Source organism: Limulus polyphemus, unplaced genomic scaffold (genome assembly GCF_000517525.1).
Source record: "Limulus polyphemus unplaced genomic scaffold, Limulus_polyphemus-2.1.2 Scaffold2341, whole genome shotgun sequence".
Classification (NCBI taxonomy): domain Eukaryota; kingdom Metazoa; phylum Arthropoda; class Merostomata; order Xiphosura; family Limulidae; genus Limulus; species Limulus polyphemus.
Genome location: NW_013667951.1, coordinates 63,149 through 76,932, shown reverse-complemented (window position 1 = coordinate 76,932; position 13,784 = coordinate 63,149). Strand labels below are relative to the sequence as shown.

At 34.1% G+C, this 13,784-nt stretch overlaps 1 protein-coding gene across 1 annotated transcript in view; it reads left to right on the top strand.

Moving 5' to 3' along the window:
- Window positions 1–13,784, top strand: part of LOC106466679 (A disintegrin and metalloproteinase with thrombospondin motifs 18-like) — a 51,627-nt gene that overhangs the window by 14,292 nt on the left and 23,551 nt on the right. Inside the window, exons 5-12 of the mRNA XM_022394742.1 lie at window positions 248–407; window positions 2,452–2,557; window positions 2,716–2,853; window positions 4,688–4,841; window positions 5,811–5,927; window positions 7,939–8,087; window positions 13,016–13,079; window positions 13,528–13,639. Of these exons, the coding sequence (XP_022250450.1) occupies window positions 248–407; window positions 2,452–2,557; window positions 2,716–2,853; window positions 4,688–4,841; window positions 5,811–5,927; window positions 7,939–8,087; window positions 13,016–13,079; window positions 13,528–13,639 (1,000 nt within the window). The remainder of the gene's footprint in view (window positions 1–247; window positions 408–2,451; window positions 2,558–2,715; window positions 2,854–4,687; window positions 4,842–5,810; window positions 5,928–7,938; window positions 8,088–13,015; window positions 13,080–13,527; window positions 13,640–13,784) is intronic.

Here is a 13,784-nt window from a genome sequence, read left to right as displayed (position 1 = left end):
GAAAATGTATTAAAACAACTCGTGAAGAAATACAAATACTTAACTCTAAGACAAGTGGTCTGTGAATGTTTCGAATTTACACAGTTTGACTAGCGGAATGTCTGGACGAAACATTCACAGACCACTTCTCATAGAGTCAAGTATTTGTATTTCTTCACGATCTGCGCTAGTCACACGGGTAGGAAGTGTATAAAGTTTAGGTATATTGATGTTATCTTCCTTGCAATTTTTGTATGTTTCACGCTAGCCTGGGCTTTCTTTGACCTACAATGCCGAAAAATCCCTGTCTAGCTTCTGCAAATGGCAATCAATGTTACATGACACCAAGGGCTCTTACTATGACCACGCTGTGCTATTGACGGGATTGGATATCTGTTCTTGGAAGGATGAACCTTGTGGTACTCTAGGTTGGTAAATCATGGGAAATAAAAAAAATAAAAACTTTTTAACCATGCAACAGTGTATTTTACAGTTAATGTTTTTCTCTAGGTTTGTGTGTTCTAATATTATCAATCTGAATATTCTTCCAGTGATGTGAATTTGTAGCGTTTTGTAACCTTGAGTAACTATAGTAAACCTTATTATATTCTTGTTCTTAAACCTTGTTAACACATATGTTGTACTCGTGTTTTAATAGACCCATTAGTATTGTAACGTTATAATCTTTAATAACAAAACCTTCCTACGACTTTATGACCTGGGATTGTATTTTTCGAATGCATTAGATGCATAATTTTGACACACACAGAATACATTATTTTATAAATGTTTGATTAGAGCCATATAATACAATATTTTGAAAATAAGATAAAATAAGCAGCATGGGTATTAGTATTCAAGTCTTTAATCATGTTTTTCCTTTTCCTGAGGACATGCTGATTTAACGAAACAGAAGACTTTTAACTTTGATATAAGAGATTGCCCATTTATTTAAAGGCATATTCAGTATGAAATTTAACAGATATCTTAATGACATTTTTATATTAAATGTAGCAATTAAAAAAACTAATAGTATTGTAATACATTTATCGTTGATCACCAGAAAGATCCAATCCTCCTGACAAATCCATTGGTAAGATCGACAAGTACGTAACGAGAATTTTTACTACCTTTTTATGGTTAAGCAGGCCGCAATGAACAAGTTAAAAGAACATAAAAGTTAATATAGTTTGGCTATGAGGACGCTTTGACACACCTCTTATGTTATTCTTTGATTATGGTTCTTAAATCAGCAGTCATGGAAACCTGCTAATGTTCTTCATAAGCTTTAAATATAATATTTTAAAGTATTATTTAAGCATAACTAACTGATCAGTGTTTTCTCTCATTAGCGGGAAGAGCTTTGATCTCACTTACTATAGTAAAAGAGTCACTGGAATGGTCAAGAAATATATAATTAAACAAGTATGCAACTAACTGTATGCTTTTACAACTAAGTAACATCGCCTTCTTTACTTAGAGTTAATTTTAAGAAGCTATACTGACTCAGAGGGAGAGAGAGAGAGTAATAAAACTAATGTGAAGTATTAACCGTTGTTATTTTATACCCATGAAGAAATTCAGTCTTCAAATTCGATGAAATATTATTTTGTGTCAATTAATAAAGATCAATATTTTGGGGCAAGTCGTCTTGACTGTTTGTCTTGCGTAGTTTAGCCGTCGAAACACTTTTACAGGGGTGTCTTTTTCAAATCATTAATGGTGATTATTTTACTAGAAGATGGCCAAATGCATGATTAAAACGTAGTACTCTGTCTATTTTAGTAAAAACATATTTCTGTTATGGTATAAATGCTTGTTTAAACCCGATGAAGCATGGTTGTAATTAATTTACTCGTCATTAGACAATACTATTAGACCTATTATATTTTTAACACTGGATTCTGCAGAATGTAGTATTAAAATATAATAGATTTAATGTTAATGTCTAATGGCAACTAAATTAATTCATAAAAATATTGCCCACTTTAAGTGCTCCACCCTTAGTGTCTCAGCAGTAAATATGAAGACTTATGACACTAAAAATATGGCTTCGATGGATGTAGTGGGCACAGAAGTGATAGCCCATTGTGTAGCGTTGTGCTTAACAGTAAAACAAACCCACTTTAAGCTGTTTTTTATATTTTATCTGCATTTATACACAGTAAAGCAACAAATATGTTTCATTGTATTATAATCACTATATAATAACTAATATTTTATCAAAATACGAAAGAAGCTTTTGGATTTCAAAGAACTTAACGTAAGCTGGTTTCACTTTGGTGATTCAATACTTGCCTGATAAAAAGCGAAAGCAATAGTAAACTTGTTTTATGAAAATAGACAGTCTGGCTGTGAACATGGGTTCAACCTAAAACGTTTGTTCCTCAGGATGAAATTGCATATAAAGGTGTCTGCGAAGCTACAAGCTTCTAGCTATTATCGAGTACCAGCATTAATTTTTCATTGCAGGTTATGCCCCTGTCAGTGGCATGTGTAGTAAGTACAGAAGCTGTACGGTTAACGAAGACACGGGACTAGCCTTGGCTTTCACTGTTGCGCATGAAGTGGGCCACAAGTAAGTTAATAAGTCAAATATTTTGAAATATGTCAAAATAATACACAAGATTATGTGCTCCGTTTTAATATCTTACTTCTGAATGTGGTACCATTAGCTGGATTTGATAACATATCTAGAAAATAATAGAATTTCAGTTTTGTCACATCCTTTTCTAGTTTCGGCATGGTACATGATGGAAGAGGATCGAAGTGTAAGGACGCAAGAGGGAGCATCATGTCACCTGTACTGGCTGGACTGGAGGGAACTTTCCAGTGGTCATCTTGTAGCAGAAAGGAGCTCACCAACTTCCTGGAGTAGGGAGCCATCTTGGACCTAGGGTGAATGAGCTAGATAGAATACATCGTTAGGCTCTTAGGTTTGAGGTGGTATTGTGTATACCAACTAACTAGACTGCTTCGTTAGACTCAAAGAATTGGGGCGGTTTTGGATATGTGGACTAGCTAGAATGGTGTGTCAAGAACTTAGGTTTTAAGCGTTCTTGGGAAAAGCTTACTGCTTCGTCAAAAAAATAAGTCTCAGGTAGATTAGGGTATATAGACTAGCTAAACTACGTCATCAGGCACATAGGTTTCAGGTGATCTTGAGTATATCAGCTAGCTATACTTCTGCATCTTACACATGTTTGAGATGGGGTTGCATATATGGATAAACTAGACAGCTTCTGGTTATGAAAAGGTTTGAAGCGGTTTCTGGTATATAGAATACCTAGACTGCTTCTTGAGAAACATAGATTTTCAGTGATTTTGTGTATAAAGAAAATCTAGACTGCTTGGAGTAGACTTGTATAAGTAGAAGCAACTAGAGTACTTGGTCATACTAATAGAATTGATGTTTATTTGGGCTAGTGGACTTGTATAAGTAGAATTAGCTAGACTACTTGGTCATACTAATAGAGTTGATGTTTATATGTGCTAGTGGACTAGTTAGAGTAGAAATAGCTAGACTACTTGGCCATACAAATAGAATTGATGTTTATTTGGGCTAGTGGACTAGTTAGCGTAGAAGTAGCTAGACTACTTGGTCATACTAATAGAGTTGATGTTTATATGTGTTAGTGGACTAGTTAGAGTAGAAGTAGCTAGACTACTTGTCATACAAATATAATTGATGTTTATTTGGGTTAGTGGACTTGTATAAGTAGAAGTAGCTAGAGTACTTGTTCATACTAATAGAATTTATGTTTATTTGCGCTAGTGGACTTGTATAAGTAGAAGTAGCTAGAGTACTTGGTCATACTAATAGAATTGATGTTTATTTGGGCTAGTTGACTTGTATAAGTAGAAGTAGCTAGAGTACTTGTTCATACTAATAGAATTGATGTTTATTTGGGCTAGTGCACTTGTATAAGTAGAAGTAGCTAGAGTACATGGTCATACTAATAGAATTGATGTTTATTTGGGCTAGTTGACTTGTATAAGTAGAAGTAGCTAGACTACTTGGTCATACTAATAGAATTGATGTTTATTTGGGCTAGTTAGAGTATTTAATTGATTAATAGTACTTTGTTAGACAAATGGGGTTATGGTAGGTTTAGATTAATGAACTGTTTAAACTACTTAATCAGACAGATAGAATATTTCAGGAAAAATGTATTAGCTTGTCTGCTTTTTGAAAATGTATGTATATTTTGGTCCAGAACAAATGAGCTGGTTAGTCTACTATGGTAGACATACATTTGGGAAAGTATTTGTATGAATGAACTAGGTACAATTCTGCTGCAGAGTTTTACCAGCATTTTGTATTGTAACATGTTTTACGAATACATAAGATTATTTATTGGGATCAATTACATTTCCTTCTTAGTGCTATTTGTATTTCGTGGGCAGGTTTTAAATTGAAAAAACCAAACAGAAAACAGAGATATGATGAGGACCACAACGCATCTGTGAATATTTATGGAACATCTTGTAGAGGCATAGTTTTGAAGTATATTTTTCACTAGATATGTGACACTGTAATTTATTATTGACATTTACACTTGTAAAATTCAATTTATGTATACATCTTTGTACTTTTTGAAAGAAAGCCTGAGGGGCATTTATTCAAAAATGTGGGAGTTCTTAAAATTGCCCACTAATATTTAGCGATATTAGGTGGATTTCAGAAGGTTGACATCTTTTTTTTTAGATCTTCTCGTTCTTACTGTCTGAATAACGAACCTCGACAAGCGAGAGACCTTCAATTTCCAGATAAACTTCCTGGGGAGATGTATGATGGCGGCATGCAATGTAAGCTCCAGTTTGGGTCCAAGTCGAAACTCTGTAAATTGTACAATGAAAAGGTATGAAACTTCTTTCTATTGAATTCAACTCGCGAAGTTAGAACTGCTTCTCCATGTAACATTGGTTCTGTATCAGAACTATGTGTGGAAGTAATTGAATAATAACATTTATAAAAGGTAACATATATTAGAGTATAAAATGTTACTTTGGCCAGCTGTTGCAATTTTGTTCAAAAGAGTATGTGGCATGTGATTAAAGACTTTCCTTGTTTGTTTTTAAGGGTAGAGCTACGCAATGGGCTATCTTCGGTGCCACTGGAGAGCATGATTAAATATGACACTTCTATGCATGTGTGTATGTAAATACATGCACACACACATATATAACTGCACATCGCTCAAGTTAATTATGGTAGTTCACAAGAGAGTTGTAGGGTGTCCTTTTGTATACTACGAGAAAGCCCACAGTCCTATTTTAGCTGAATATTATTTCTTCATTGTGAAGAATGCCTCATTTACTGATTTTTTTCTCAACTGAGGCTAATCCTGTTGGTTGTGAAATTGTTAGCAAAAGTATATATAATATCAAAGTTTTAAAGTCATTTTTGCAACATATTGATGTTGAACTAAAAAAAAGATATAAGTAACTACAAGTATCTCTATCTTAAGGTTATCTCTTTCATGAAGACAAAGATAACAAACACATAATTCAAGCGCTTTCCATAGGTAAACCTTTCTTAATCAAGAAGAGACTGCCTGACTTAACATATTGTCGTTTAGTGTTAGACCTTTCTTAATCAAGAAGAGACTGCCTGACTTGATATATTGTCGTTTAGTGTTAGACCTTTCTTAATCAAGAAGAGACTGCCTGACTTAACATATTGTCGTTTAGTGTTAACATCGTCATCTATTTACAAAATTAAGTTTTTGATGTGTTAAATTTTGACATTTGAGCTCATTCTATAAACAATCTTTGTTTGGTAGCATAATAAAGTTCAAAAATTGGTTAACTTTGCTTCTTGAATACAGAACAATTTGTTACAAGAAAACAACATCTGTAAGTCCCTCTGGTGTCACAGACGAGGTCGAAAATGTGTAACAAAGTTCATGCCTGCCGCGGAAAAAACCTCATGTAGAAGGAACATGGTAGGTATTATCAACAAACTGTAGCCTGTAACTTATGAGCGAAATTAACTGGCATACTGTACCAAGTAGTTCTGTCAACAGATGTAAACATAATGCAGGCGAAGTCGAACTCAATATAAATCTTATGGAGCAGACACTCTAATAACTTGAGTTATCTGCATTCAGTCATATTTTGTCATTTCGTCTTATCATTGAGCCTTCAATGAGTACAATTCGCTTGCAGAGTTAAATTAAAGGCTAAGATTATGGTTAAACTAATTAATGTTGGCGCACTTTGAAAATGAGCTTAAAAAGTGTTTGTTTGTTTGTCCACCACGGGAAATCGAATCCCGGATTATAACGTTGTAAGTCACACATGGGGACTGTAAAAAAACTGAGAACAACAATAAATAATCAGTTGTATTTCTTCAGAGTCTCAATTTATCATCTATGTGATGTTAAAAAGACAAGTGACGTGGAAGTGTCCTACAGCTAATATTCATAAACTATTTAGTTATTCAAAATATCTATGTGAAATTACGAAAACACAGAGGAGCATTATAACCCATAAAGTTGGAAAGGAATAATAACAGTACTGGAATTAGATCTTTACAATGTCTTAGTATGACTGCAGATAAACCTTCCTTTTAGAATAATTTCTTTCTTTAGTCAAAAACGTTATGGCATCTATTCAAAAAAGTTGTTACATTCAAAAACTACTGCTCACTCAATAAAGTTTACTATTGTCAGTATGTACATACTGGAAATTAAATTTAATAGTTCATTGATTCGAGAAGGGAAACTTAGCTTAGTATATTTTGTATTTTAATGAAGAAACTGTTGTTAACATTAACAATGTTGACTTTTTTTTATCCCGCCTGTATTTTAATGAAGAAACTGTGGCTAATGTCGACAACATTGACTTTTTTTTTATCCCGCCTGTATTTTAATGAAGAAACTGTGGCTAATGTCGACAACATTGACTTTTTTTTATCCCGCCTGTATTTTAATGAAGAAACTGTGGCTAACGTCGACAACATTGACTTTTTTTTATCCCGCCTGTATTTTAATAAAGAAACTGTGGCTAACGTCGACAACATTGACTTTTTTTTTATCCCGCCTGTATTTTAATGAAGAAACTGTGGCTAACGTCGACAACATTGACTTTTTTATCTCCGCCTGTGTTTTAATGAAGAAATTGTGGGTAACGTCAACAATATTGACGCTATGTTATCCCCGCCTCTTGCGGATTTGAGGGTTACTAAAATGCATTCCCTTCGTCTGTCCATCCAAAATAATTCTCGTGGACGCAATATCTCAAAATATCCTTATCAGTATCCTTTCAAATGAAGTGCAATGACGTGCATCTTGAATTGTTGGAACTGATTAGGACTTGATCACGCTTCAGTAATTTTCTGAATTTTCATGAACTAAATTAGTTTGCGAACGCAATAGCTCAGGAACGACACATCAAATTTCCTATAAATTGGGTATGAACGGAAGAGAGATTTAAAAGAAGTCACTCACATAAAACACACCAAGAAGCTATAAATTACGTTTAACAAAATACGTATTTCAATGAATACATTTTTGCAAATATTCTACTACGATTATATTTTTGTATATCAACCGAAAATACATCTCGGTAATGAATACATAAATATTACTGTAAGCTTAGTTCATAAATGACTTCACATCACTATGAATCTACTGTTATTAAACTGGATAAACGAACCAGTTTACCACCATTGCATGCTTTTATGTGTGCCGGAAATAAAAAACTTTCAAAGTCAAATATCATGAGACTGATATTTGATAATGATAATGTCTTTTCAGGCAGTGCTTTCAATTGAATGAAAATGCTAAATATCTATAAAAGAGAAAATGAAGGTCAGTGAGTAGTTACACCCATATTTCACAGCATACAATATTAAAAAAGTGCATATTATTGTAATACTTTACAGATTAACTTGTCTCTGTTGCCTTGAAATAATTCAAAGTGGGTTGAGTTTTCTTTGTTTAACATGTTTAGTGGTGTCGTAGGGGAAAATGCGTTGAAAAGAGTGAAGAAGGGCGTAAAGCTGTCGATGGAGGATGGGGAGCTTTTTCTGACTGGTCTTCTTGCTCCAAGTCTTGTAGCGGTGGTATAGCTTTCAAGGAACGAAGATGCAACAATCCAAGGTCAATACAGGTCATAAGAGCTGTGCTCTATATACTATTTTACTCTTAATTCACATTAAAGATGCGAGAAAGAACGTGTGTGTTATCAAAGCCACCTCATGTGCAAAATCGTCTCGTCTAAATGTTTACTTCTTTTTTTTTTAACGTGGAAAGCGGAAAGCAGCCTTTCTACATCGTTGTTTTAGTTAACACTTACTGCATATATTTCTTAGTTAAAACTAAATTTCTTGCTTATTGATGAAATCTTCAGCATATGTTTGTTTTTTAAAAGTAGGTTACCAAAGTCACTTGTATGTAGAAAGGTCATTTTTGAAATATTTAACCACAGTCACCAAATTTCATAACTTGTTAACATTTTCCAATCAAAATATAGACAAGATAACCATTTGCTGAGTACGCATTGTCAGTTAGGTTAGAATTTCAATAAGTGTTATCATAGTAAGTATTTTCTATTATAACTGTATTTAGCTAGTATGATAGCTACATGAGTAAATTTAGCCAAGCCAGAAATGTTAAATATATTATAAATGTTTCTGGAATGACTTAGGCTTAACGATAAACGCCGAGTAACTTTTAAGTTGTAATGCAAGTAATAAAGACTTGCTGTAGCTTATCAGCTTTACTTCAGCTTATAACATTGTTCATGGCGTATTATTGATTATCATCATTGAACTAGACGGATAAAGTGCTATTTGAAGACAGCAGAAATTAGAATAGTAGTCTTATCTACGGGTGTAAAAATAAATTTAAAAGCTAGTCTACGCTTCTGAGTAGAATTTTGGTTTAAATTCGTAATAAATAATGAGTTAATTACACTTTCAAAAAAACGAATGAAATGTGCATTTCACTGTCCATTCTTTTTAATTTGGGAAACGGGGGTATAATCTAAAAATTGAAACAGAAGAACGTTTCATATAAATTCACTTTGCAGTATTATTATCTCACTCGTGGTGCAACATGCTTGCTCAGCGGTAAGCCTGAGGGCTTATAACACTAAAATTCGGGTTTCGATACCCACAGTAGGCAGTACACAAATATCCCGCTAAGTACCTTTGTGCTTAACAACAAACAATAAAACAATGGTATTAGAGAAGGTTAGTTGTATTTTATAAGAAAGATTTGCATATGATAATATATATTGGCGTTAGCAATGGCGCCATGTTTAGTTCACAAAGTATGCTTCATCTTCGACGGTGAAAGCCATCATAGATTGACTTATGGGGTATATTCAGTCGTTTTCGAGGAAATATGCTCGCATAAAAAGATTATTTAAAATGCCACAAAATCTGTAGAAGTAAGCCTTCAATATTCTACACAGAGGCAAAAAAGTAGTTCAAATAGCATTGAGGACAACAACAGGCTCTGCAACCTTACCCCAACCCAATTCGGGGCAAAACCCTCATCTGTAAAACACTTTTGATACTGAAACCCATTGCACTGATATGAAGCATATCTTCTGGTACCGTTAACAAACTACTAAACAAGGAATTGAAACTTTTGAAGTTCACAGTTATGAAAATTCACAAACTTCTAGCTAAACCTCGAAATTGACAGCTGTTTTCATTAGAAATATGGCGGAAGAAACGGAAATTATTTGTTTGTTTGTAATTAAGCACAAAGTTACACAATGGGCTATTTGTGCTCTGCCCACCACTGGTATCGAAACACGGATTCTAGCATTGTAAGTCCGCAGACATACCGCTGTGCCACAGGGGGGCAGAAACGGAAATAAAGGCATTTCCATTTTAACTGCATACCTATAGCGTCTCCGATCCAACTCTAAAACACTTTTCTGGCTTTGATCAGCTTTAACCTCGTCTCAAAAGCCGAAGACCACGTACAGTGAAGGTTATGTCAAGAACTTATGTGGTCTAAGATTGTCCCTGCTGACCTTCACATAAGCTTCTTACAATGAGAACTGTGTTATCAAACAGTATTGTGGAATTTTGTCTATAATCTTGAGCGCAACCGCCGATGAAGAAGAAAGTTTAAAAGGCTAGCACTATACCTGAATAACACTATTTTAAGGTGCGCTTAACCCTCAATATAAAAGATACATAATATTAGTTGGTCAAGTAATTCAAGGGTGTTTCCATTGCTATCCGATATACGTTTAATTTATTGAGTATTTTAAATCGCATTTTTTTTCATTGTTAACTGGTATACGTTTCTTTTATTATTTTTTTTCAGTACACAGTTGATCAAGTATTGAAGGTGTGTTTCCTTTGTTAACCAATATTCGTTTCTGTTACATGGATAAATTAAAGCACAACTGACTCAGTTATCCAAGACATGTTTCCATTGCTATCTGATATACGTTTCTGTTACAAGAATTATTCGATGTACAATTACCAAGTAATTCAAGACGTGTTTCCATTGCTAACTCACATAACCTTCTGCTACAATAGTTATTCGTTGCAAAATTGATGAAGTAATTCAAGGCGTATTTCCATTGCTAACTGATATACGTTTCTGTTTCAAGAGTTATTTAATGCATGGATTATCAAGTAATTAAAGTAATGTTTCCATTACTATCTGGTATACATTTCTGTCACAAGAGTTATTCAGTGCACAGTTTATCAATTATTTCTAGGCATCTTTCCATTGCCAGCTAATATATAGTTCTGTTACAAGAGTTATTCAGTGTACAGTTGATGAAGTAATCCAAGGCGTGCTTCATCGCTAATAAACATAAATTTTTGCTACAATAGTTATTCATTGCCAAGATTTTCAAGTAATTCAAGACGTGTTTCTGCTGCTACGTGATACACATTTCAGCTACAAGAGTTATTCAGTACATACTTGAAGTAATTCAATGCGTGTTTTCATTGCTATCTTGTATACGTTTTTCTTTCAGTAGTTATTCAGTGCACAATTCATTAAGTAATTCAGGGCGTGTTTACTTTAGAAGTAGATATACGTTTCTGTTACAGTCATTTTTCAGTGCGTACTTCATCTAACAGTTCAAGCGATGTTTCCACTGTTATTTGATACTAGCGAAAGTACCCGGCTTCACCCTGGTTATTAGGTTGATAGTTTGTTTATTCTTAACCCAGTTTAGATACATTTTTTGCAAAGCAACACGACATAAAAGCCATTGCTGGAACGCATTGTTACCCAAACGCACTGGCTTTTCTATATATAAGAAATTGTTATATAAGAAACCACTTCCTTTCTATGAGTGTTTTTTTGCTTCAATAAAAAGATGCCTACGTGCATGCGCGCAGGCACGTGGTTAAGATAAGTAATAATACGCAGGTGCATACCCTCAGGGTCCACTTAGTGTGGGTGCAAAATTTCAGGTTTCTAAGTTTTTTTCCTCTTGGGGCTACGGCGGTCACACCTACACAGACACACACGTGCGCACGCGCGTACGCACACTCACGCACATGCGTGTCTGCCTGTCTGGCTGTGATTTCTATACATAATATAAGGAATCACTTCTTTTGTGTGTGGTTTTTCGCTAGCTTGCCTCATTAAAAACATGCTCACACGCACGTGGATAAGATAAGTAATAATACCCAAGTGCACACTCTCAGGGTCAATTTGATATGGCTGCAAAATTTAAGATTTCTAGGTTCTTTGTTCTTGGAGCTATGGTGGTCACATTTCTTTTATATGGGGTTTTTCGCTCGCTTGCCTCATAAAAAGATGCGCGCACGCACAGGGATAAGTAATAATACCCAGTTGCACACCCTCAGGGTCCACTTAATATGGGCGCAAAATGTCAGGTTTCTAGGTTCTTTACTCTTGAAGCTATGGCGATCACACATACACAGACACGTACGTGCGTGTCTGTCTGTCTATGATTTCTATTTGTAATATAAAGAACCACTTCTTTTGTATGTGGTTTTTCGCTGGCTTGCCTCATCAAAAAGATGCGTGAGCACACGCAGGTGGATAAGTAAAATACCCAGAGTGCACACCCTCAGGATCCACTTAGTCTGCGTTCAAAATTTCAGGTATTTTGCTCTTGGAGTTATGGTGGTGATACACAGTCTAATAGACACGCCCTTTTATTATTATAGGTACATTTCTGTTACAATAGTTATTCCGCGCCCATTTGATCAAGTATTTCAAGGCGTGTTTCCATTGCTAAGTGATATACGTTTCTGTTACAAGAATTATTCATCAACTAATCCAAGGCGCACAATTGGTCAAATAATGCAAATCTTAATTCCGCTGCTATTTAATATACATTTCTGTCACAAGAGTTAGTAAGTGCACGTTTGACCAGTTATCCAAAGCGTATTTCCGTTGCTATCTAATATACATTTCTGTTACTATAGTTATTCAATGCACAGATTATCAAGTAATTCAAGGCGTGTCCATTACCAGCTGACATACCTTTCCGTTATAAGAGTTATTCAGTGAACATAAGGTGTGTTTACATTATAATGGATACACATTTTTTTTAAAAGTTATGCAGTACACAGTCGATCAAGTAATTCAAAGCGTTTTTCCGTCGCTATCTAATATATATTTCTGTACAATAGGTATTCAGTGCACAGTTTATCAAGTAATTCAATTCGTGTTTCCATTGATATCTGATATATATATTTCTTTTACAAAAGTTAATCAGTGCACAGTGCATAAAGTAATCTATAGAGTGTATTCATTGCTATTTAATATACATTTCTGTAACAAGATTTAATCGGTACACAGTTGAACAAATAAACCAATGTGAGCTTATATTGTTGTGTAATAGACGTTTGTGTTAAGAAACTTACTGAATATATAATTGATAAAATAATTTTAGTCAATTACCAGCAATTTTTGTAAATGAAAATTAAAAGTAGTTAATATAATTCTTTTTTGTAACATGGCTACGTAATATTAATATTTTACTAGCTGATAGATAATGAATTGTTTCCGTTTGTAGCATTCCAAGTCGTGTTTCCAGTATATGTCTCATGTTCTTTTTGCAGACCTAGAAATGGTGGAAAAGAATGTGAGGGTGAAATGCGAGTGTACAAGATTTGTAACAACAAGGTTTGTAAATTGAAAACTGTCTGACAAAGATTTCAATATTTCACCTGAAGCAATACGTTACAGATCTTAACACATTAACAAAGGTCACCTGCTTCTTAGATATTTCATTAGAAGATTAAAATTTACACTTTGCTAGATGAAACTCTTGTAATTAATTTACCGTTGGTAGAACTTAAGTATTAACGAAGTATATTGTTTAATTTGGTGTATTCAATGTTATATCAACGTACTTAAAAATTGTTATAGCAATGCTTCGAAGCCTTAGATTACTGCTGAACACAGGAGACTTCTAATAATTATTTTAATAATAACCTTATAAGCATGGATATCTTTTCAAAAGTACATCGTGAAATGCTTAATCTCTAAAATAACCTATTTTATTTCCTTTTATCTAGTCAAATGCTTCTTTTCGTATTAATGCTCTATGGGACAAATTTATTATTAACAGCCTTGTCATCGTGGCACCAATGACATCCGGATCGAACAATGTGGAACATTTAACAATAAGACTTTCAGGGGAAATCGGTTCCTATGGAAACCATACAATAAGAATCTTGGAGGTATATATATAAATATTTAAATTTATTTTAAGAAAGCTTACTCATTAAAAGATATAGTGATCAAGTTCATATAATAAAGGAATCAGTTTGAGAAATAACAGTATCTTCAGGCAAGCTATTGCGTCTTAAAAAAGAAAGAAATTAC